The following is a 26003-nucleotide window of genomic DNA, read 5'->3' as shown; positions in this document are numbered from 1 at the left end:
TTTTTGACTGTTGAGAGCATCACTAGCGGCCATCTTTTTATTCACAGGAATATTATGGTGTATTGATGTTCATGCCGACAATTCATTTTTTGTTATATTTTAAGTATTGTGTTCACCGCATTATTTATGCAATATATACATATATATATTTTCACTTATATATATATTTTTTATAAGATTGATTGATTCACATACGTTTATCCATATAGTATATTAGGCATGTTGTTGTACCTGATATAATATTTTATATAAGGTTGTTTGTGCACTAAATTAGTTCACAGTTTACATAATATCTCCGGAGATTAAATTCTTTGGACAAATTAGATCAGCACAGTAACACTTTTTCTTTATACAGAAACCTCTAATGCCTGGCGCAGATGGGGACATACAAGTATGCGTCCTTGATGTCCATGGACGCCAGAAAGTACCCCGGATGGAGCGCAGCAACCACCGAACGAATCGATTCCATCCTGAACTTTCGCACCCTTACAAAGGCATTGAGAGCCTTGAGGTCCAAGAGTGGACGGACTCCGTCCTTCTTTGGGACTACAAACAGATTTGAACAGATTCCCTGAAACCTTTCCTCCAGTGGCACAGGTAAAATTACAGCGCACCTGTAGCAAGTTTTGTACTGCTCACATTAAGGCAGACCGACGAGCCGGAAAGAGAGGAAGATTTGAGGGAAAGAATCTGTTTGGCGGACAAGAAAGAAACTCGATCTTGTACCCCGAAGTGACCACCTCGCAGACCCATTGGTCAGAGAGCAGGGAGGTCCACCGAGCCGTGAACCTGCAAAGCCGTCTCCCCACCCATGAGTCGGGGGGGGGGGACTTCATGTGGTGGCAGGTTTGTTTGCCAGCTTGTTCGGCTTACGCACCCAGGGATGCTTCTATCCCCCAGCCGAGCCTTTGTCAGTCTGGGAGGGTATACCCGCAGGCCCTGACTGACGAAAATACCGCTTCTGCGTGGGAAAGGAAGGGCTCGGCTTATGGCACGGCTCCTTCCCCTTGGTGGACTGAGGGAGGAGAGTGCTCTTACCTCCAGTGACATCTTTAATAATGTTGTCCAGCGAGGTACCAAAAAGTCTCCTACCCTTGAAGGGTAAATCTGCCAAAGCTTTTTTGGATGCTTGGTCAGCGGACCAGCATTTCAGCCAAATCAGGCGGCACAATACCACTGCAGATACAGAGGCTCTGGAGATCAAGGGGGCCTCCCTCAGAGTGGCATCACAGACATATACAAGGCCCTGTACCAACTGGTCGGCCAGTCTTACACACTCTTGAGGGAGCTGATGCTCCTCCACAGTCTGGTGCAAAATCTTTGCCCATTCAGTGAGAGTCTGAGACACGAACATTTCAGCCAAAATAGGCCGCAACGCAGACCCCAGCATGGTAAACATGGATATGTCTGGAGGGACAGCCCCCTGGGCGGGCTGTTCAAGTAACATGTATTTAAATATCTAACATGTTCTGCCTAGTCCTTTCCTATGAACAGGAACATAACCCATATGTCAAGACTTGTAAAGGCTGTGTCCGTCCATGGACGAAAAGAGGAAGACATGTTTACACGGCCCGAGAACCAGAAGTGACGTCATGGCGTCACTCCGGTCCTCCATGGGTATAGAGATTAGTGGTGGTCATCTTGCAATCGTTTTTATCTATGGCACCGAATGGTTCCCGGATTCAACGATCGATAACATAAGTCTGGGAACCACTGGGCACCTCTCCCTCCGCGTTTCCACAGGGACCATTTTTTTCTACAAGGGAAAAGTAAATACTGTGGGGCTATGGCATCTAGCTGCAGGAATAACCCCAGTATTTAACATCAAATTAATGACATATTTTCCCAGTTAGGCGGTGGGCAAGTGGTTAAATAAGTCAACAGATCAACATAATCTCCATCAATTCATTTACAAAGCAATTTTAACAATTTAAAACACAGGGTTTTGTTCTTGCTTTTTCCGGCAAGATCCAAAAACAAGCAACTTTATAATGTAGTGTTAGGATTTGCATAAAAAAAATAAGAAAACATATTGCAGATTACTTTTTTTACTTGATTTTATAGCACTGCTTTGTAGTTATTTTTTGTGCACTGAAGAGACCCATAAGGCAACCAGAAACATACAGTATAGTTGTTGACAATTAAACATTATTTAATATACCAATAATTACACCTCATTGAATTAGGTTAAAAAAAAAAATATCTAAAAAAGACATACCTGTGTCATATCGATGCATTGTACTTACAGCCCCAGTTTCAGTCATTCCACCAAAGATATAAATACGTTTTTCCCAGGATAGTGCAGAGTGGGCAGCACAGGCAGGAGGCACATCTCCCTTTACCTTCAGTTCTTTCCACTTCATTGTATCTGAAGAAGAACATAAAACAACTATTTACCTATAGTTTAGTCAGCTCTTCCACTTCACAGTTCATTACCAGACACACTTCTTCCCTAAACAACCAAAGGTTCAGCATAAGATACAATAGACATTTGCAAAAAACATGCTGTAAGTATGTACATATATAATATAATAATATTTCTGATATACAAACCTATGTATGGACTAGTTTAATATCCACATTTCTTAATATCTGAAATCGCCAAATCATTCAAATTAATAATGTAAAAGTTACAAAATCTTTACAGCTTACTGTTCTACTCTTTTGAGCATAAATCCATCATTAAATCTATTACCTTACAGAGTATTTTGCTAATTCTTGCAGAAATGTGAGGGTATTCCTGAATCTGCTTCATTAGAACTTTTGCAAGAAGTAGTTGGTGTCACGATTCCGCCCGCCAACAGCGACTAGCTAACCGTGACATACGTTTCGTGACGGGGCTATATGAGGAACTAAGGGCCAGATTCACGTAGGGCAGCGGCAGCGTAACGTATCGTAGATACGTTACACCGCTGCAATTTTTCTTCGCAAGTGCCTGATTCACCAAGCACTTGCGATGAAAACCTACGCCGGCGGCCTCCGGCTCAAGGCGGGCCAATTCAAATGGGCGTGTGACATTTAAATTAGGCGCGCTCCTGCGCCGGACCTACCGCGCATGCTCCGTTTCCGAACTCCCGCTGTGCTTTGCGTGAAGTGACGTTATTTTTTTGAACGGCGACGCGCGTATCGTAATTCCGTATTCCTGGACGGCTTACGCAAACGACGTTATTTTTTAAATTTCGACGTGGGAACGACGGCCATACTTTACACAGCAATACGATTGCTGTGTAAAGTTAAGGCACCCAAAAAAACGACTAACTTTGCGACGAGAAACTAGACTAGCGGCGGCGTAGCGAACGCGAAAAACCGGCGGGGATCGCCGTAAATCCTAATTTGCATACCCAACGCTGGTTTACGACGCAAACTCCCCCCAGCGGTGGCCGCGGTATTGCATCTTAAGATCCGACAGTGTAAAACAATTACACCTGTCGGATCTTATGGCTATCTATGCGTAACTGATTCTATGAATCAGTCGCATAGATAGAAACAGAGATACGACGGCGTATCAGGAGATACGCCGTCGTATCTCATTTGTGAATCTGGCCCTTAGGGAATAGGCCCCGTACACACCATAGAATCCATCCGCTGAAAAATCCCAGCAGATGGGTTTCAGCGGATAGATCCTATGGTGTGTACACGCCAGCGGATCTGTTTCCGCGGATATTTCTCCCCTGGGATGGATTCCAGCAGATCGAATATTTGCTGACATGCCAAGCAAATCCATCTGCTGGAATCCATCCCAACGGATGGATTCGCTGGTCTGTATTGACTCACCGGATCCATCCGTCCGAAGGGATCCCCCGCATGCGTCGTAATGATTCGACGCATGCGTGGAATTCCTTATATGACAGCGTCGCGCACGTCGCCGCGTCATAATCGCGGCGACGGCGCGACACGTCATCGCCAGAGGATTTCGGCGCGGATTTCAATGCGATGGTGTGTACACTCCATCGCATGAAAATCCGCCGAAATCCTCGAGAGGATTTATACGCGGAAACGGTCCGCTGGACCGTATTCACGGATAAATTCTCTCGTGTGTATGGGGCCTAAGGGGGAACTTTCACAGCCCGCACTACCTTTGGCCACCACTAGAGGGAGACTCCACTCCAATCCAGCTAGCTGACCACACACAGGCAGATACAAATCTTTCATACAATCTAAGGATTGGGGCGCAGTCTAGCAATTACTACACACTTCTAGGATTCCTCCAGCTATCCTGCAAGCTTGAACCCCAGTGTTTATCACTCTTCCCACTGTCCCCACACCAGACACACAATAAACAATAGCCTGCCACCACCCAACAGTTTGTCCGCAGACTGGTCTTCTTAACCACACACACGGATCTCCGTCTGGCAGATCTGTTAGCTTACAATCTGCATGCAATCTGCCAACACACAGGGCAGTTGCATACCGATTGGCACATAACTTAGACTGAGCACTTAGACACTAAGGCCCGGATTCACAGACAGCGGCGCACATTTATGCCGCCGTAGCGTATCTTCTTTACGCTACGCCGACACAGTGCAGAGAGGCAAGCACAGAATTCACAAAACACTTGCTCCCAAATCTGCGCTGGGTTTCTTAGGCGTAAGTGGATGTGGGCGTGAGCCATGCAAATGAGGCGTGACCCCATGGAAATGATGGGCCGAGCGCCAGACATATACGAATAACGAAAATGCGCCGTCCCGTGGACGCATCCCAGTGCGCATGCTCAGAATCACGTCGGAACTACTCCCTAAGATACGTCCGATCACTGCCTACGACGTGAACGTAACCTACGCCCAGCCATATTCACGTCCAACGTAAACGACGTAAAATACGATGGCTTGTGTTCCCTAGTGCAGCCCTTTGCATGGATGCTGCTGTGTTACACCTCCTATATGGGGCATAACTTTACGCCGGACGTAGAACTTTTCGCGCACTGCGTTGGGCGCATGTACGTTCGTGAATCGGCGTATCTCCCTCATTTGCATATTTGAATAAAAAAATCAATGGGAGCGCCAGATGCGTCCAGCGTAAATATGCGCCCACGATACGACGGCGTAGGCAAGTTACGTCGGTGAGATGAAGCCTATTTTCAGGCGTATCTCAGCTTGTGGGTCCGGCGCACAGATACAATGGCGCATATTTGCCCTTACGCGGCGTATCTCAAGATACGTCGGCGCAAGTGCTTTGTGAATCCGGGCCTAAAATACAATAAACGCTCCAGAGATATGAGTCCTAGCTTAGTACACAGAAGTCACTTATTAATTTTATCATTTAATATGCTGAAAGTGGGCAACGCATACAAAGAAAAAGGAGTTACCAAAAAAGATACAAAAAATACAGAAAGACACACAATTGGCAATTTGCTATGAAAATAAAAAGGGATAAAAACAGAAATAAAACTTTACCAAAGTCTATCAGTTAGTAGAAGCCCAGTTTGGAACTGGCTTCTTGGAAGAACCACGTCCATATCTCAGGCTACACCATTTATTGAAATATGGATATACTTTCCTCTTACAGTATAGGGAGCTGGGAGAGAGGGAGCTGCTTTTTCCCTGGAAAAACACCAAAATCCGTGCAGAAAGGGCTGGAATAGCCGGAATAGCTCCTAAATCATTATTGAGCAGGTGGCTGGAAAATTTAGACTACCTTATTCCCTCTTAGGAAACATTGGACTATTTTTCAAATCATCAGGTGGGCTATTGGGGGAAAAAAATTGTACGCTTAGTAAGGCTGGAAAAACTGGGAGACTATTGGTAAATTATCATTGGCTACCGGAAGGTTACATTTTTTCCTATTTTTTTTTTTTTTTCCCATTTTTCTCCCTTGCTGAAAGTATTTACGCCACTACATTGCTATATATACTGATATTAATGGACTGCAGATAAAGGGGAATACTCTGAGTAGCACCGTGAGTGCTCAGTAAGTGCTACCTTCCCACGCCTCAGATCAACTGTTAAAATTGACTGTCTGTAAACTTCCTGCTACTACAGTTGTGTTCAAAATTATTCAACCCCCCAATGCTGTAAAGGGTTTTAGGGAATTTAGTGTACATTTGGAATTGTATTCAGAATGAAATCCTACAAGGACTTCTTAAAGAACCATATGCAACTAAAATGACATCAATCGGTTTTGTAATACAGTAGTAAATATTTATTTTGTGAATTCTTCATTTACACAATTATTCAACCCCTTAAAGACTACCACTCTGAAGAACAGAGGTTCATTGAAGTGTTTTCAATCAGGTATTGAAAACACCTGTGGATGTCAGGGAGCAGCAGTAAAGCCTAATAAGCATTAATTAGGCAGCTTTAAAATGACTGTGATACTCAGCTCCTTCTAGACATTTACTGGTGTGGTTACAAACATGGTGAGGTCAAGAGAATGGTCCAGGAAGACAAGAGAAGAGGTGATTACTCTTCACAGGAAGGGCAATGGCTATAAGAAGATTGCAAAGATGTTAAACATACCAAAAGACACCATAGGAAGCATCATTCACAAATTCAAGGCAAAGGGCACTGTTGAAACGCTACCTGGTCGTGGCAGAAAGAAGATGCTGACTTCGACTGCTGTGCGCTACCTGAAGCGTAGAGTGGAGAAAAGTCCCCGTGTGACTGCTGAGGAACTGAGAAAAGATTTGTCAGATGTGGGCACTGAAGTTTCTGCTCAGACAATACGGCGCACACTGCGTAATGAAGGCCTCCATGCCAGAACTCCCAGGCGCACCCCCTTGCTGTCTCTAAAGAATAAGAAGAGTCGACTGCAGTATGCCAAAAGTCATGTGGGCAAACCACAGAAGTTTTGGGATTGTGTTCTGTGGACTGATGAAACTGTTTGGGCCCATGGATCAACGCTATGTTTGGAGGAGGAAGAACAAGGCCTATGATGAAAAGAACACCTTGCCCACTGTGAAGCATGGCGGGGGTTCAATCATGCTTTGTGGCTGTTTTGCTTCTGCAGGTACAGGAATGCTTTAGCGTGTGCAAGGTACCATGAATTCTCTTCAGTACCAGGAGATATTGGATGACAATGTGATGCAGTCCGTCACAAACCTGAGGCTTGGGAGACGTTGGACCTTTCAACAGGACAATGATCCCAAGCATACCTCCAAGTCCACTAGAGCATGGTTGCAGATTAAAGGCTGGAACATTTTGGAGTGGCCATCGCAGTCACCAGACTTAAATCCGATTGAGAACCTCTGGTGGGACTTAAAGAAAGCAGTTGCAGTGCGCAAGCCTAAGAATGTGACTGAACTGGAGGCTTTTGCCCATGACGAATGGGTGAAGATACCCGTAGATCGCTGCAAGACACTTGTGTCAAGCTATGCTTCACGTTTAAAAGCTGTTCTAACTGTAAAAGGATGTTGTACTAAGTACTAAGATTGAATGTCACTTGGGGGTTGAATAAAACTGATAACGATGTGAGCACAGAAAAGACATTTGTGGTTATTTCATTATAAATGTTATGTTATATTTGTCTGACCTACACGTGCCTCTTTGATTTAATTGTAAGCAGGATGACTGAATGATCAAAATCAATGTCAAACTGGGCAAAACAATCAATTTCAGTGGGGGTTGAATAATTTTGAACACAACTGTAGATCTATGTATGAAGCCGTAGTGGTAGTAATACTGAAATCAGGGAAGGACCCTGAAAAACATGATTCATATAGGCCCATTTCACTGTTAAATACAGATTTGAAACTCCTTACGAAAGTGATTGCCATGCGACTCTCGGCGGTGATGACTGCACTGGTGCATCAGGACCAGTCTGCTTTCATACCAAACAGATCTAAGGCAAATAACTTACGACGACTTTTCCTTAATATGCAGATCCCTATTGATAATCATGGACATAGGGCCATACTTTCGTTGGATGCCGCTAAGGCTTTTGATAGCGTGGCGTGGGAGTATTTGTGGAAAGTGCTGGAGAAGTTTGGATTGGGGAGGATATTATCTCTTGGATTAAACTTTTATATAAAGCACCAAAAGCGTGTATCCGAATAAACAACACCCTTTCACCCTTCTTTGACTTATATAGGGGAACTAGACAGGGTTGCCCCCTGTCTCCCCTGCTTTTCACCCTGGCTATAGAGCCCTTGGCGGCGGCTATAAGGGGGAATCCAGACATACAGGGTTTTAGGCGGGGTGAACTAGAAGATAAGTTGGCATTATATGCAGACGACGCGCTGTTGTTTTTGGGTGACACGTCTGCATCTCTGACCCATCTTATGGAATTGATTCATACCTTTGGAACCTTCTCCTGCTTCAAAATTAATTGGGATAAGTCTACCCTTCTTCCACTGGATCCGCTTTTGGGACCTTTGCCGCAGATTGCCAACCAGATCAAAGTTGTGGATAAATTTTAATATTTAGGTATTATGGTCCATCCTAACTTAGATCAATATATTAAACTGAATGTGGAACCTGTTCTTAAAAAATGTCAGGAAAAAACAACTAGCTGGACCAGGCTGCCACTATCCGTTGTTGGACGTTGCAACCTGATCAAAATGATCTGGAATGCTCAGTTACTTTATGTGCTCCATAATGCTCCTATTTGGATCCCGACTCAAGTGTTTAAGAAATGTAACACTATATATCGAGCACTAATATGGAGGAAACTGGTCCCAAGAATTAAATTGGAAACATTGCAGGAGAGGAAGGACTTGGGAGGTTTAGCAGTACCGAAACCATTTTATTATTTTGTCGCGGCACAGCTACAACATTTGGCAGGATGGTTATGTCCGGAGCCCTTAGATCCCATTATAAATATGGTGGGTTCTCAGGTAACTGGAGATAACCTGGTGGAATGTATAGAGGCGGGGGAACTGGGGGCTATGGACCAGTACCCCACATTTATACTGATAGATAAGATTTGGAATAAAACTAAACAACATCTGCAATACATGGGATACACTAGTTGGTCACATATATGGAGGAACAGCAACTACCCGGAGCTTAACAAACTACAAAATTGTATTAACTGGGAGAGATGGGGAGTAAATTATATTACACAATTATATGATGGAGGAGTATTTAGGGATTTCCAGTCCCTACGTACAGAATTTGATTTGCCCAATACGCTTTTTTTTCAATACTTACAACTCCGACGCGCTATCTCGGCGCAGGCCTCAACATCTATATGGGAGCTTACTACACCAGTAACGCTTATGAAGTTAACTATGGCACCCTCTAGGAAAGGACAAATTTTGTCCCTGTATAGCGCACTCCTGGGCCACGTCTCTACAGCAATGACTTTGAAGTGTAGAGCTGGCTGGGGGGACGACATAGGACATATTGCTGATGATGAATGGAATACAATACTAGGTAATGTTCTTAAGGTAACATTGTCGTCAACGCAGCAGCTCACTCAGCTCTTTATTATACATCGTACATACCGTACACCTGAAAAATTGTATAAATGGCGCAGAAGGGATGATCCATTTTGTCCCCGCTGTCTAGTAGACAACGGGACTCTTGTGCACATGCTTTGGAGGTGTCCGAAGCTTCAGCACTATTGGGGGGTGGTGATGGCCACTGTTAATAGTATATGGAATCTTCAACTGCCTATGGACCCTAAACTTTGTGTGTTGGGGTGGTTAGACGAAGAAAAGGACCCTATTTTTGGCCAGGAAACTTATTGCTAGGAAATGGCTTTCTGTAATGGCCCCCACACATACAGAGTGGATAATAGCGGTAAAGGACTCACTCGTTAGGGAACAACTTACATTTAAGCACCGGGGCAACCTGGGGAAATTTGAGAATATATGGGGCCCCTGGCTGGCGGTTGATGCAAAGTAGAATTCTTGGGGACAGAGACGTAGTGGCCAGCGGGAGGGAGTAGAATGAACAGGTGAGAAGGGAGGGTGATATATTTTTGTCTTGGGATAGTGGGAGGAGATAGGGAAGGAAGGAGGGGGAAGGAAGAAGAGGGAAGGAGAAGGAAAGAAAGAAAAAAAGGAAAAGGAGAGGGGGAATAGGAAAGAAACGAAGTATATACGAAAGGTATACATAAGGTTGTCTTGATATAATACTCCTAAGATAGAGCTGAAGAATATAGAGGTGCTATGCGTACACGTATGCTTTGAGAGATATGTGAAATCTCCTGTGGTGAAATGTATCCTGTAATGTTTTGTAATGTATTTTAAAAAAGGAAAAAAAAAGTATGTGTTTTGTATGTTGGAAACTCAATAAAAAAGTATCTGATTAGAAAAAAAAGAAATATGGATGTGGGCTAGGCTTTAGCCCTTGGCCAATCAACCCAGGGGGGTGTTCCTGTCTCAGCCCACAAGATGTTTTGTGTTCTGAAATTACCAGATTCAAATTGGCCCAGAATGGCGCTGATTGCTGGGTCATGGATAGGATTACGGAAACCAGCACATCAGTCCGATCGCAACAGTACCAATCACTGCTTGATTGCAATCAGGCGCCATATCATGGTTTTGTGTATTTTTTTTAGGATTCTACACACGCTACAAATACAGATTGACATGTACCTGTAGCCCAACATGTGTACGGTCAAAAGGAATTATTTTCATCTCGCTGCTGCTAATATTTTAGCTTTTAAGACATAAAATAGGTTCTTCAGATCTGATGATATAAATCAAAGTTTGCAGACCGGCCGGGGCATTGTGAGTGCCCCCAGTGGGTCCTGGTAGCCACTCTGGCTGGGACTCCCTTTGAAGGCTTCACAAAGGTGGCAATCTATGTTTACTCATATGGGAACTTTTATTGGCATCTAGGTGTCAACGCTGGCCTAGAAACTGGTCCTGTCCTTTTCAAATGCTAATGAAAGAACATATGTGCATTACTGATTGCATACTATATTGTTGATAACCCAGAATTAAACTCCATCTACAATTACACTACTTCTACAGATCACGTCACATCTCGTTAAGGCAAAACACTATACTTACATTTATGTCACAGTTGGATTTATAATATTATATCAAAAGGGGCATTGATAAGCACTAGCAAAAGTGGACCCATTAGGGTGTTTGGGCAACTTCGGTTGAAATAGCCAGTTAGGTGCTGTCCCAGATGGGAGGGTAGGAGTAATGCCTTTCACGGTTCTTTGATTTTGGCGGATTGTGACTGGCGCTTTAAAAAGAGACAGTGGTCTGCAACAGAGAAATGAGAGTTTTGCATTGTGTCTGAAAGGATCCCAAGGGTTTCTTGGAGCATCCCAAGAGCCTCCCCACAAAAAGAATGTAACCACTAAAGTGATCTTAGCCTGAGGTTCACCCAAAAGATACCAGCACTGGAGAATGCCTCTGAAAGATTTACAATGTCACATGCTTTAAGACTTTAACCACTTGCCCACCAGGTAAATTCTGGCACTTCTCTCCTTCATGTGAAAATCACAATTTTTTTGCTAGAAAATTAATCAGAACCCCCAAACATTATATATTTTTTTTTAGCAGACATCCTAGGGAATAAAATGGCAGTCATTGCAATACTTTTTGTCACACCGTATTTGCGCAGCGGTCTTACAAGCGCACTTTTTTTGGATAAAAATCACTTTTTTGAATTAAAAAATAAGACAACAATACATTTTGCCCAATTTTTTTATATATTGTGAAAGATAATGTTACGCCGAGTAAAATGATACCCAACATGTCACGCTTAAAAATTGCGCCCGCTCGTGTCATGGCGTCAAACTTTTACCCTTAAAAATCTCGATAGGCGACGTTTAAAAAATTCTACAGGTTGCATTTTTTGAGTTGCAGAGTAGGTCTAGGGCTAGAATTATTGCTCTCACTCTAACGATCGCGGCGATACCTCACTTGTGTGGTTTGAATACCGTTTTCATATGCGGGCGCTACTCGCGTATGCGTTTGCTTCTGCGCGCGAGCTCGTCGGGACGGGGCGCTTTAAAAAAAATTTTTTTGGTTTTCTTATTTATTTTTATTTAGTTTTATAATTTTTTACACTGAAAAAAAAAAAAAAAAAAAATTGATCACTTTTATTCCTATTACAAGGAATGTAAACATCCCTTGTAATAGAAAAAAGCATGACAGGTCCTCTTAAATATGAGATCTGGGGTCAAAAAGACCTCAGATCTCATAATTAGACTTAAATGCAAAAAAAAAAATTAAAAAAAAAAAATGTCATTTTTTCAAATGACAAAAAAAAAAATGTTTCTTTAAGAGGCTGGGCGGGACTGACGTTTTGACGTCACTTCCGCCCAGCAGAGCTAGGAGGACGGGTGAAGGAGATTTCTCCTTCAGTCCCGTCCCCGCTCAGCTGCCGGACACATCGGATCCCCTCCGCCGCTACCGACGGCTCCGGTAAGCGGCGGAGGGCGCGGGAGAGCGGCGGGAGGGGGGGGGCCCCTCTCCCGCCACCGATAACGGCGATCTCGCGGCGAATCCGCCGTGGAGACCGCCGTTATCGTGTACACCACCGCCCCCTGAAAAGATGAATATCTCGGTTGTGGCAGCAGCTGCTGCCGTTACCAAGATATTCAACTTTAAAAAGGAGGACGTCTTTTTGACATGGGGCGGTGGTCAAGAGGTTAAAGGACGTGACGTGGGAGAGTACCCTTCTGCCATTTTCCTGAACTTATACTTAAAATAAGGATGTGGATGTGACCTGTTTTCACTAGAACTGGTCAAATAATCTTATATGTATGCTGCTAATTGGGGTGCAAACCCCTACTAACTGAAGACTGGTTCTATTATGAGGCTTTAACTATTTGAGTGTTATAGATCTGTACTAGTCCATACGTTTGGACATACACAGCTTTGTACCCAGCAATCACAAACAGAGTTAGGACTTGATGTCCATTTCCTCAAACTTAAAACATTAATATAGAGAAAGTCAAACTTTTGGGTGGCATTGACTCAATGTTCTGCAAAACTGATGGAGATGCTAAGGGGTAATAATAAGAGAGATCTAGCAGATATAGACAATGAGATTGAGACTCTATGAGCCAATGGTAATAAATTTCTCCAAAATATAGAGTTCAAAAAGAAAGAACAGAAATGAGTACAACATTTGGAAGACTACAATAAGAATCTAGTAGATGGAAAGGACCAGAAGTTCTATAAGGATAACTTTGTAGTTATGGTAGAGCTGCACGATTCTGGCCAAAATGAGAAAAACAATTTTTTTGCTTAGAATTAAGATCACGATTCTCTTACGATTCTCGCAGCGTAAAATTTTTCACATTATACAAAAAAAATTGGGCTAACTTTACTGGTTAATTTTTTTTTAATTCATTAAAGCGGAGCTCCACCCTAAAGTGGAACTTCCACTCATCGGAACCCTCCCCCCTCCTGTGTCACATTTGACACCTTTTAGGGGGAGGGGGGTGCAGATACCCGTCTAAGACAGGTATTTGCACACACTTCCGGAAGTCCTCCTGCAGGTTTTCTGCGGGTAATTCGTCACTTCCCGCACCCGCCCGTTGTGTTCTGGGAAACACCCGGCTCCCAGAGCACAACGGGGACCAGTGAGGACGGCGCAGCGTGACTTGCACATGCGCCGTAGGCAAAGGCTATGAATACTTATGTACATGTAATTTGCAAAGATTTTTACATTGTCGTTATGGGGTATTGTTTGTAGAATTTTGAGGAAGATAATGAATTTAATCAATTTTGGAATAAGGCTGTAACAAAAATGTGGAAAAAGTGAAGCACTGCAAATACTTTCCAGATGCACTGTATACTTAGGTTATATTATACTGGTTTTGTCCATTGGGAGTCGCCCTATGGACATTGATTATGTTGTTTCTGGTTACAACATGTCCTTTCCAAAGACGTACACGCCTGTGGTTGATTCAAACTCTAGTCAAGCATTCGTTCCTATGCATCCCACTAGGGGGCCTGGGAAGTATGCCATCATGGCACAGATCCCCTATGTTATATACAAGGTTGTTTTTTGTGATAACCTTGATGTGCTGTATACAGTGGGGATCAAAAGTTTGGGCACCCCAGGTAAAACAATGTATTAATGTGCATAACAAAGCCAAGGAAAGATGGAAGAATCTCCAAAAGGCATCAAATTACAGATTAGACATTCTTATAATATGTCAAAAAAGTTAGATTTTATTTCCATCATTTACACTTTCAAAATTACAGAAAACCAAAAAATGGTGTCTGCAAAAGTTTGGGCACCCTGCAGAATTTATAGCATGCACTGCCCCCTTTGCAAAGCTGAGACCTGCCAGTGTCACGGATTGTTCTCAATCATCATCTGTGAAGACCAGGTGATGTCAATCTCAAAGGTTTTAAATGCCCAGACTCATCTGACCTTGCCCCAACAATCAGCACCATGGGTTCTTCTAAGCAGTTGTCTAGAAAACTGAAACTGAAAATAGTTGACGCTCACAAAGCTGGAGAAGGCTATAAGAAGATAGCAAAGCGTTTTTCAATATCCTCTGTTCGGAATGAAATTAAGAAATGGCAGTCATCAGGAACAGTGGAAGTTAAAGCAAGATCTGGAAGACCAAGAAAAATATCAGACAGAACAGCTCGCAGGATTGTGAGAAAAGCAATTCAAAACCCACGTTTGACTGCACGATCCCTCCAGAAAGATCTGGCAGACATTGGAGTTGTGGTACACTATTCCACTATAAAGAGATACTTGTACAAATATGGTCTTCATGGAAGAATCATCAGAAGAAAACCTCTTCTACGTCCTCACCACAAAAATCAGCATTTGAACTTTGCAAATGAACATATAGACAAGCCTGATGCATTTTGGAAACAAGTTCTGTGGACCGATGAGGTTAAAATATAACTTTTTGGCCGGAATGAGAAAAGGTACGTTTGGAGAAGAAAGGGCACAGAATTTAATGAAAAGAACCTCTGTCTAACTGTTAAGCATGGGGGTGGATCAATCACGCTTTGGGGTTGTATTGCAGCCAGTGGCACAGGGAACATTTCACGAGTAGAAGGAAAAATTGATTCAATAAGATTTCAGCAAATTTTGGATGGTAACTTGATGCCATCTGTGAAAAAGCTGAAGTTAAAGAGAGGATGGCTTATACAAATGGATAATGATCCTAAACACACCTCAAAATCCACGGGGGATTACATCAAGAGGCGTAAACTGAAGGTTTTGCCATGGCCTTCACAATCTCCTGACCTCAACATAATTGAAAATCTATGGATAGACCTTAAAAAGGCAGTGCGTGACAGACAGCCCAGAAATCTCAAAGAACTGGAAGACTTTTGTAAGGAAGAATGGGCAAAGATACCTCAAACAAGAATTGAAAGACTCTTGGCTGGCTACAAAAAGCGTTTACAAGCTGTGATACTTGCCAAAGGGGGCAGTACAAGATATTAACTCTGCAGGGTGCCCAAACTTTTGCAGACGCCATTTTTTTGTTTTCTGTAGTTTTGAAAGTGTAAATGATGGAAATAAAATCTAACTTTTTTTGACATATTATAAGAATGTCTAATCTGTAATTTGATGCCTTTTGGAGATTTTTCCATCTTTCCTTGGCTTCGTTATGCACATTAATACAAATTTTTACCTGGGGTGCCCAAACTTTCGATCCCTACTGTACATATATCTTAAAATTCTGTCTGTGTTGTTCTGTATTTCTTTTGTAAAAACCCCTTTCTAAATAAAGACTGCATAAAAAAACAAAAACAAAAGACCAAACAAAAAAACGAACAATTTTTAAGGCAGGGTCTTTGCATCTCTAGAACCTAGCAGAGCTGAAAGAAATACTAAGCTCAGTTTTTTATCCTATACTGAATTCTCCATACACGCATGTATATACAGTGAGGAAAATAAGTATTTGAACACCCTGCTATTTTGCAAGTTCTCCCACTTGGAAATCATGGAGGGGTCTGAAATTGTCATCGTAGGTGCATGTCCACTGTGAGAGACATAATCAAAAAAAAAAATCCAGAAATCACAATGTATGATTTTTTTAACTATTTATTTGTATGATACAGCTGCAAATAAGTATTTGAACACCTGAGAAAATCAATGTTAATATTTGGTACAGTAGCCTTTGTTTGCAATTACAGAGGTCAAACGTTTCTTGTAGTTTTTCACCAAGTTTGCACACACTGGAGGAGGGATTTTGGCCCACTCCTCCACACAGATCTTCTCTAGATCAGTCAGGTTTCTGGGCTGTCGCTGAGAAACACAGAGTTTGAGCTCCCTCCAAAGATTCTCTATTGGGTTTAGGTCTGGAGACTGGCTAGGCCACGCCAGAACCTTGATATGCTTCTTACAGAGCCACTCCTTGGTTATCCTGGCTGTGTGCTTCGGGTCATTGTCATGTTGGAAGACCCAGCCTCGACCCATCTTCAAAGCTCTAACTGAGGGAAGGAGGTTGTTGCCCAAAATCTTGCAATACATGGCCCCGGTCATCCTCTCCTTAATACAGTGCAGTCGCCCTGTCCCATGTGCAGAAAAACACCCCCAAAGCATGATGCTACCACCCCCATGCTTCACAGTAGGGATGGTGTTCTTGGGATGGTACTCATCATTCTTCTTCCTCCAAACACGGTTAGTGGAATTATGACCAAAAAGTTCTATTTTGGTCTCATCTGACCACATGACTTTCTCCCATGACTCCTCTGGATCATCCAAATGGTCATTGGCAAACTAAAGACGGGCCTTGACATGTGCTGGTTTAAGCAGGGGAACCTTCCGTGCCATGCATGATTTCAAACCATGACGTCTTAGTGTATTACCAACAGTAACCTTGGAAACGGTGGTCCCAGCTCTTTTCAGGTCATTGACCAGCTCCTCCAGTGTAGTCCTGGGCTGATTTCTCACCTTTCTTAGGATCATTGAGACCCCACGAGGTGAGATTTTGCATGGAGCCCCAGTCCGAGGGAGATTGACAGTCATGTTTAGCTTCTTCCATTTTCTAATGATTGCTCCAACAGTGGACCTTTTTCCACCAAGCTGCTTGGCAATTTCCCCGTAGCCCTTTCCAGCCTTGTGGAGGTGTACAATTTTGTCTCTAGTGTCTTTGGACAGCTCTTTGGTCTTGGCCATGTTAGTAGTTGGATTCTTACTGATTGTATGGGGTGGACAGGTGTCTTTATGCAGCTAATGACCTCAAACAGGTGCATCTAATTTAGGATAATAAATGGAGTGGAGGTGGACATTTTAAAGGCAGACTAACAGGTCTTTGAGGGTCAGAATTCTAGCTGATAGACAGGTGTTCAAATACTTATTTGCAGCTGTATCATACAAATAAATAGTTAAAAAATCATAAATTGTGATTTCTGGAATTTTTTTTTTTGATTATGTCTCTCACAGTGGACATGCACCTACGATGACAATTTCAGACCCCTCCATGATTTCCAAGTGGGAGAACTTGCAAAATAGCAGGGTGTTCAAATACTTATTTTCCTCACTGTATGTAGAGAATCCACTAAGAGGCAGAAATTACTAGTGGTCAATCAATAAAATAAATGCATTCAGGAGACACATGAAAGATACTCATTGCAGGACCCTAAAGCTGAATTTCACCTAAAATCAGAAGTTCCACTGAACCTCCTCCCTCATCTGCCACTAATACCTAGGCAAGCAGAAGTTCACCCCAGTCCCTCCCTCCCCCCCTGTCCGCAACCTTCTGGGACAGATCACATGTCCAATGAGGTTGCAGGACCATTCAGAAAGTGCAGCACACCTTGTTATTTTGTGGCGGGGAGCCAGCTGTGAGTCACAGCCAGCTAAAGATGGTGGTGTCAGGGACCCGAAGACTGATAAAGAACCGGCCTGGGTGAGGACAGCGCTGGATCCCTGGACTGTTGTCTCTTTATTTTTAATAATTTACAGTTATTATGGTAATCACAGTATTTGTAGCTGCTGACTTCTTTTTTTTTTAAATGACCATAGATCCTCTTTAACCACTTAAAGACCTCAGGTGTTTTTCAGATTTGGTGTTTGCAAGACTAAAACAGTTTTTTCTGCTAGAAAATTACTTAAAACCCCCAAACATTATATATATATTTTTTTCTAACACCCTAGAGAATAAAATGGCGGTCATCGCAATACTTTTTGTCACACCGTATTTGCGCAGCAGTCTTACAAGCGCACTTTTTTTGGAAAAAATTCACTTTTTTGAATTAAAAAATAAGACAACAATAAATTTGGCCCAATTTTTTTATATATTGTGAAAGATAATGTTACGCCGAGTAAAATGATACCCAACATGTCACGCTTTAAAATTGCGCCCGCTCGTGGCATGGCGTCAAACTTTTACCCTTAAAAATCTAGATAGGCGACGTTTAAAAAATTCTATAAGTTGCATTTTTTGAGCTACAGAGTAGCTCTAGGGCTATAATTATTGCTCTCGCTCTAACGATCGCGGCGATACCTCACTTGTGTGATTTGAACACCGTTTTCATATGCGGGCGCTACTCGCGTATGCGTTCGCTTCTGCGCGCGAGCTCGTCAGGACGGGGCGCTTTAAAAAAAATTTTTTTTTGTTTTCTTATTTAATTTTATTGATTTTATTATTTTTTACACTAAAATATAAAAAAAATAAAAAATTATCACTTTTATTCCTATTACAAGGAATGTAAACATCCCTTGTAATAGAAAAAAGCATGACAGGTCCTCTTAAATATGAGATCTGGGGTCAAAAAGACCTCAGATCTCATATTTAGGCTTAAATGCAAAAAAAAAAAAAAAAAAAAAGGAAAATTTGTCATTTAAAAAAATGACAGAAAAAAAATTGTCTCTTTAAGAGGCTGGGCGGGACTGACGTTTTGACGTCACTTCCGCCCAGCAGAGCTATGAGGACGGGTGGGGGCCATCTTGCTCTCACTCAAGTCCTCACTCTCCAGGCGGCAGCATCGGATCTCCTCCGCCGCTACCGACGGCTCCGGTAAGCGGCGGAGGGCGCGGAAAAGCGGCGGGAGGGGGGGGGCCCCTCTCCCGCCACCGATAACGGCGATCGCGCGGCGAATCCGCCGCGGAGACCGCCGTTATCGTTTACACGGCCGCCCGCTGAAAACATGGATATCTCAGTTGTGGCAGCAGCTGCTGTTACTGAGATATCCATGTTTAAAAAGAGGACGTATATATACAGTGGGGGGTCCTTAAGTAGTTAATAAAATGCATTAAAATCTGAAAATCTGTTTACCTGTGTCAATGCAAAACAAATCTTCATAAAAGGTTTTGCCTGCCATCCCAGCATGAACAAAGAGCTTCGATCCTACAGCGACCATGATGTGACCATGACGTGGCTTTGGTGGAACACCAGATGTGTTAGGCATTGTCCATGTCAAATTAGCTATAAAAAATATTGACATAAAAACATATTATTATGTGAAAAGCATGAATACCAAAGCTGTAGCAGGTCATAGAAAATAAAGTTAATCTCTAGCCAAAATGTTCAATTTTTATTTATTGCTGTCTGTGTATCCTTAAAAATATTTCAGAACTCATTCACAAAGGCTTCGCTGAATGGGCAGCGGAGGGGAGGGGTAGGCACTGGCAGTGTATGCTCCAGCAGAGCCAAAAAAAAACAGTCAGATATAAATAATGTGGCTAAATTCAGGAGATGTCATGCACCTCCTTGGACTTAACTCATAGTGTACCTACACTTTTTTTACAAAGTGTCTGAATTCCTAAAATGCATCTTTAATTCTGAGACAGGTGGGTTATACTATTTAATACAAGAGATTGGACAGTGGCAGACAAAGCTGTTAGTCAGCCAGAAATAACCCCTCCCACTTTCAACATGCTCTAGTTCCATGGAAAAGCAGTAGTATGACTGGATTCTAAAAGATAGAGGGGTGGAACCTGTGTCCCTTAAGAATTCCAAGAAAAGGTTTTTATGCTAAGTACAAATAACCTGTTTTCTGTATTGTTCATTGAGGGACACAGGATTAGTATTAGCTCTGAGAAAAGTGGAACCTCAAAAAATAGTCTAACTGAAGGTTGGGCACCACAGCAAAGGAAACACTAACAAGCCCTCCAACAACAGCGTAACAACTTAGGTAGCTTGCAGCCAGTGGTGTCGCTACAGGGGGGCAAGGGTGGGGGGTAATTGCCCCCACCCCAGGTTATTTATTGCTCCCCTCTCACCCGCTTAATTAGACAGACAGTCCTTCAACACGTAGCCAAGTCAGTGTGTGGAGTTTGCACCTGGCTCAGGACAAAGTGACTTGTCTTATCTGCTCTGAATGCTTTTTTCCCACTCTGTAGACCCCTGGAAGGTGTCTACGCCCCAGCTGTCTCTCTGCTGCTTGGCAACACTCACAAACACTCTTCCTCTTAGAGCCTTTCTTCCCTCTGTTGGCCCCTCCAGTCAGTTCCTGCCTTTCGTTTGCTGAGGTCGGAGCGAGTTGAAGACTGCCGACTGCGGGCGGGAAGAGGCAGACATGGTGCTACTCCTCAACTATCTGTGTTTCTTAGAGCACAAAAAAAGTACATTTTCTGCTCAGCCCTGAGGTGCCCCTTGGCCCCAGACCCCTAGCCATAGCCTCTGTCAGCTCGGTCCTTGCTCTCTCAATCCCAAGGTCTCACAGTCCCCGGACTCCCCACTAAAATCACACGCATTTTGTCCATTCGATCAGACCCAGACCATTGTATGGATATACTTCATACAGATATTTATTAGTGAGCCTGTGTCTTGACAAGTGAGCTCACCATCAAGGGAGCCTCATAGCACCTCAAATGGTATTTACAGGGAAATACCCACATTTATCCTCCCAGAAGCCCGGAGTGCTGGAATAGATGGGTCGGTAAATGTAAAACAAACAGAAGGGACTCATCTGTCCCACAATCCAGTGATGTGGCCATCCAAACCCTTCATTCTGTCCACGGTGCTGGCAATACTACTGTGGGCATCCGGCTGTGACAGCTTACAGCTTCACAGCCAGGTGCGCATGTCTCACTGCGCTATCCTGCATAGCCGGGCAATCTTCTGGACCGGTGACATGTCTCAGAAGATTGCAGGGAGGAAGGGCCGCCTAGGTGGCCCAAGCAGAAGTGAGAACTCGTCGGTAATTGTGATGCATCGTAATGCATCGCAGAATCAAATCGAATCGTTAACCAGATAATCGTAATCGAAACGAATCGTGAGACCAGTGAAGATGCGCACCCCTACTATTTATCCCCTCCACGCCACTCAACATGTAACGTCAAGAGCGGCGTGCGGACACAAATGCGCCCAAGAGTGGAGATAACCAAGCCTCACTGTCAGAGCTATGGCAGGAAGAGCCTGAATCAAGCTGAAGCCGCACCTCCACCTGTATGTCAATCTGACAAAGGACATTCCGCAGGACCTACCATGCATAGAATTGAAACGGGATAGGTGCTGCATCATAATTGCTATTTAACAGAACTTCAGCCAGTGAGTGATATATTGGTCCTGATGGGCTAGTGGTGCTGTGGGTGCTTTACAACCAAGGCTGTTGATGGTACAATCTACAAAAAGTAAATTTGATTACTAAGAAGACCAGCATATATCTCTGTTAATATTTAATATATTTTTGTTTAGGTCTATGAATCCTGACAAAAAATCCAGACAAAAATTGTAAATCAAGTCTCAGCTTGCGTCCGAGGTTCAATTAGGAATTCAAGATTCCTTTTAAGTTAACATCTATGTATTCATGTTCAAATAGTATGGAGTATGGTTATATGTATTGTGACAGGAAGTCAGGTAAATCTGTGGGTGTTGTCACAGACAGGAGATACATTTCTGCCTTGTTTAGACAATACACCAATTATTATCGGGTGTCGGCTGCAGAAGTAGCCAGAAAGGTTTAAGGGCGTTGGAAAAACTTCAGCTGTTCAGAATGAGGCAATTAAAGCCTCTATAAGTAATCCAGAGGATTACTACTGATTGCTGCATCCTGAGGCTTTCTGAGTGAAGGACTGCAGTGAGCTGAAATACTTCTGAAGAGGTGAGGTGCTATTGATTTTTCTGTGTGATAAAAATCAAAAAGACTTTTGTTTTTCTGCTGTATGATCAGCAGTGTCTACCCAGCAGTAGGCTGTGCTAGACTCCATAGATAGGTTCCTGTGTGGAAGGTAGACCCCCAAAGTGGCCAGGGTTTATTTTATGCATTTTGATGCTTGCACTTGTTTCCAGCAAGATAGAACAATAAACCAAAAATCTTTGTTTTCAACCGTCTTCGACTGCCTTTCTGTATAAGTTCCGTGTGTAGTGAACCCATCCAGAGGGTCACACACCCCCGCTACCGAGCAAACCCCTTACACATGGTGGAGAATGCGGGCAGTTAAAGTAAACCCAAAATGGAGGATATACTGAAACAGCTGGAGTTAGCAAATGCAAATCAACAACAGGCAAATGCAAATCAACACCAGACAAATGCAGGTTTGCAGCGGAGCCTTGCAGCTCAACAACAGGCTCACGCAGCTCAACAACAGGCTCACCAAGAGAGCATGGCAGCTCAACAAAAGGTTCACCAAGAGAGCATTGCAGGCTTGGAACAGAGACACCAGCAGCAAATGGAGGTCATCGTGACACAGCTTCAGAGACAGCAGACCGAGGCTGGGAGTCAGGCCAGTAACATACCGACTTTTCGGGTAAGACACTTATTGCCAAAGATGACTGCAGATGAGGACCCTGAGATGTTTCTGATCACGTTTGAGAGAGCAGCGGAAAGAGAGAGTTGGCCTAAAGAACAGTGGGCTGGACTAGTGCCCCCCTATTATCTGGAGAAGCCCAAAAGGCATATTTTGATTTGGAGCTTGCAGATGCAAAAAACTATGATCGGCTAAAATTGGAAATATTGGCACATTTCGGTGTAACCCTGGATGTCAGTGCTCAGCGGGTCCACAATTGGAGTTATCAGCAGAGGAAGCCACCTCGGTCGCAGATGTATGACCTCATTCATTTGGCTAAGAAATGGCTGCAGCCAGAAACTCTGTCCGGACCAAAAATTTTGGAGCGAGTAGTCATGGACAAATTTCTTAGGTCTCTTCCTAACACCCTGCAGAAATGGGTGAACCATGGTGGTACGGAAACCACAGAAAAACTTGTAGACCTGGTCGAAATGTACCTAACAACAGAGAATTTGTCCTCTTCCACCAGAGACACACAGACATTTCACCCCAAGACCAGACCCTCCCCACCTATAGGTAAGACTGCATCAAGGGATGGGGGTGGAGAGAGGGACCAAGGAGCAACTAGAGGAATTATCGGGACTACTGCTAATGTTTGGCGAGAGCGGCCTGGAACACCCATCCCACACGAGAGGACCAGAAGGTTGATTTGTTACTGTTGCCGGGAAGAGGGACATGTAGCAGCGGTTTGCCCAGCGGGTGATGAACCCATGCAGTGTGACTTTCTGACAGAGACGACAGTCCCTTTTTGCAACCGCATGCACTGCAGTAAAGGGAAATGAGAAACCTTTATATAGAATGTGCTTACATGGTAAAAATGTTCTGGTATTGTTGGATTCAGGTAGCCTGGTCACCTTAGTGAAAAGTGATCTAGTGGTGGGAAAAACCTTATATCCTAGGAAAATGGCTGTAGTTTGTGTACATGGGGACACTTGAGAATATCCGGTGACTACGGTTTCCTTTGAAACCTCCCTCGGTAACTTGTGTCACCAGGTGGGTTTAGTTCCCAAACTGCCACATGACGCCATTGTGGGAAGGGATTTCCCAAAATTCTGGGAACTCTGGGACTGCCCAGATTCCCCAGTAGGGGCTTCTTCTGAGTCTGAACCATCTACTCCAGAAACCTCTAACTGTGAGGATTCTCTTGAGTTTCCATTCTCAGTCTTAGCAGGGGAAACACCAGTCCCTAGGGAGGAGCCTGCTACCTCAGAAGAGGAACAGCGGCCGATAGGGTTTGATGACCTCGATGTGCACAGAGAAAATGTTATCACTGAGCAATTGAGGGACCCCACATTGCTAAGAGCCCGGGAGAATGTAGTGAAGATAGATGGGGAGTTAGTTAACCCTGACGAGAGGGTTGCCCTCCCTTATTTCATTATTGAAAGAGACCTGTTATATCGAGTGTCACAGAGGATAGAGGACACCATTGAGCAACTGCTAGTGCCTAAACCGTACCGCAAGATGGTTTTGGAAGTGGCTCATGGGCACATTCTTGGGGGACATTTGGGAGCATAAAAAACCCGGGAGAGGATCACCCAGAGGTTTTATTGGCCTGGGATCACTAAGGAAGTGGAATTGTACTGCTCTTCCTGTCCAGTGTGTCAGATTACTGCACCCATGCTACATTTCCGCAGTTCATTGGTACCCCTGCCCATTATCGAGGTCCCTTTTGAGAGGATCGCCATGTACTTGGTTAGCCCCTTACTGAAGTCCACTAGAGGGCACCAGCACATCTTGGTAATAATGGACTATGCCACCCGTTACCCAGAAGCGATTCCTCTCCGAAACACCTCTGCTAAAGCCATTGCCAAAGAGTTGTTTCAGGTTTTAAGCCGTGTGGGTCTTCCTAAGGAAGTCCTAACTGACATGGGCACCCCGTTTATGTCTAGGGTGACCAAAGAACTTTGTAAACTCCTGAAAGTACCCCAATTACGTACATCATTATATCACCCTCAAACAGACGGGTTAGTGAAAAGGTTTCATAAAACCTTTAAACAAATGTTGAGGAAGGTGGTGGATAAAGACAGAAAGAATTTGGATTATCTGCTCCCTTATCTAATGTTTGCCATACGAGAGGTTCCCCAATCGTCCACAGGGTTCTCTCCGTTTGAGCTACTGTATGGGAGGCACCCCTGGGGCCTACTGGACATTGCCAGGGAAACATGGGAGAGTGAGAGTTCCCCTCATCGAAGTGTGATTGAACATGTGGCCCAAATGCAAGATAGAATTGCCCAAGTGATGCCGATTGTGAAAGAACATTTAGCCCAAGCCCAATTGGCTCAACAAAGGATTTACAATCGTGGGGCCCAGGTCCGTTCCTTTGCACCTGGTGATAGGGTGTGAGTGCTGGTCCCCACGGTCGAAAGTAAATTCCTAGCCAAATGGCAGGGTCCCTATGAAGTGTTGGAGAAAATGGGGGTGGTGAATTATAAAATTAGCCAACCGGGAAGACGAAAACCTGAGCAGCTCTATCACGTGAACTTGCTGAAACCATGGAAGGATAGAGAGTCCTTGGTCGCTAAGAATACCCGATTTTCTGCTCCATTTAACCTGGCTGTCCCTGAAGTTGGGATAGCGGAGACTCTATCCAAAACTCAGCAACAGGAGGTTAAAGAATTTGTGCTCCGTAATAAGGAGAAGTTTTCAGACCTGCCAGGTTGGGTCTCCGAAGTTGAACATGACATTATCACCACACCAGGGGTCAAGTTGAAGCCTTATAGAATTCCAGAAGCCCGGCGAAAGGCAATTCGCCAGGAAGTAAAAAAAATGCTTGAGCTGGGGGTGATAGAAGAGTCAAATAGTGATTGGTCCAGTCCCATTGTCTTAGTGCCCAAACCAGATGGAAGTTGGCGGTTTTGTAATGACTTTCGCCACCTGAATAAAATCACTAAGTTTGACACCTATCCTATGCCCCGCATAGATGAACTAATTGATCGCCTAGGCACTGCCCGGTACAAGACGACGTTAGACCTGACCAAGGGTTATTGGCAAATTCCTCTCTCGGAGTCGGCCAGGAAAAAAACAGCATTTGTAACTCCAGACGGATCTTTCCAATATCGGAGGATGCCTTTTGGGTTACAGAATGCTCCCGCCACATTTCAACGCACCATGGATAAGACCCTTCGGCCTCATCGAGCCTATGTTGCTGCATTCCTCAATGACGTTGTCATCCACAGTGAGGATTAGGAATCACACTTGCCAAAAGTTCAGGCTGTGTTGGATTCCATCAGGAAAGCTGGGTTTACAGCCAATCCAAAACAATGTACCCTTGGGCTAGAAGAGGCGAAGTATCTGGGGCATACCATTGGAAGAGGTCTAATCAAGCCCCAAATAAACAAAGTTGAGGCTATTCAGGATTGGCCACGTCCCACCAACAAGAAACAGGTTTGTGCATTTTTGGGGATCGCGGGCTATTATCGCCGCTTTATCCCCCATTTTGCCGGACAGGCTGCTCCCCTGACCAATTTGACCAAAGGGAAGGAGTCTGTA

General features: G+C 43.8%; 1 protein-coding gene across 4 annotated transcripts in view; it reads right to left on the bottom strand.

Moving 5' to 3' along the window:
- Positions 1 to 26003, bottom strand: part of RABEPK (Rab9 effector protein with kelch motifs) — a 342909-nt gene that overhangs the window by 45776 nt on the left and 271130 nt on the right. For 3 of the 4 annotated variants that reach the window (XM_040324880.1, XM_040324882.1, XM_040324879.1), the window contains 2 exons: positions 19060 to 19209; positions 2219 to 2368 (listed from right to left, as the gene is read on the bottom strand). In XM_040324880.1, the coding sequence (XP_040180814.1) occupies positions 2219 to 2368; positions 19060 to 19209 (300 nt within the window). The remainder of the gene's footprint in view (positions 1 to 2218; positions 2369 to 19059; positions 19210 to 26003) is intronic. The other variant, XM_040324881.1, reaches the window with a different exon arrangement.

The sequence above is a fragment of the Rana temporaria genome, chromosome 9 (genome assembly GCF_905171775.1).
Source record: "Rana temporaria chromosome 9, aRanTem1.1, whole genome shotgun sequence".
Taxonomy (NCBI): Eukaryota; Metazoa; Chordata; class Amphibia; order Anura; family Ranidae; genus Rana; species Rana temporaria.
This window is presented reverse-complemented; position numbering and strand designations above follow the sequence as displayed.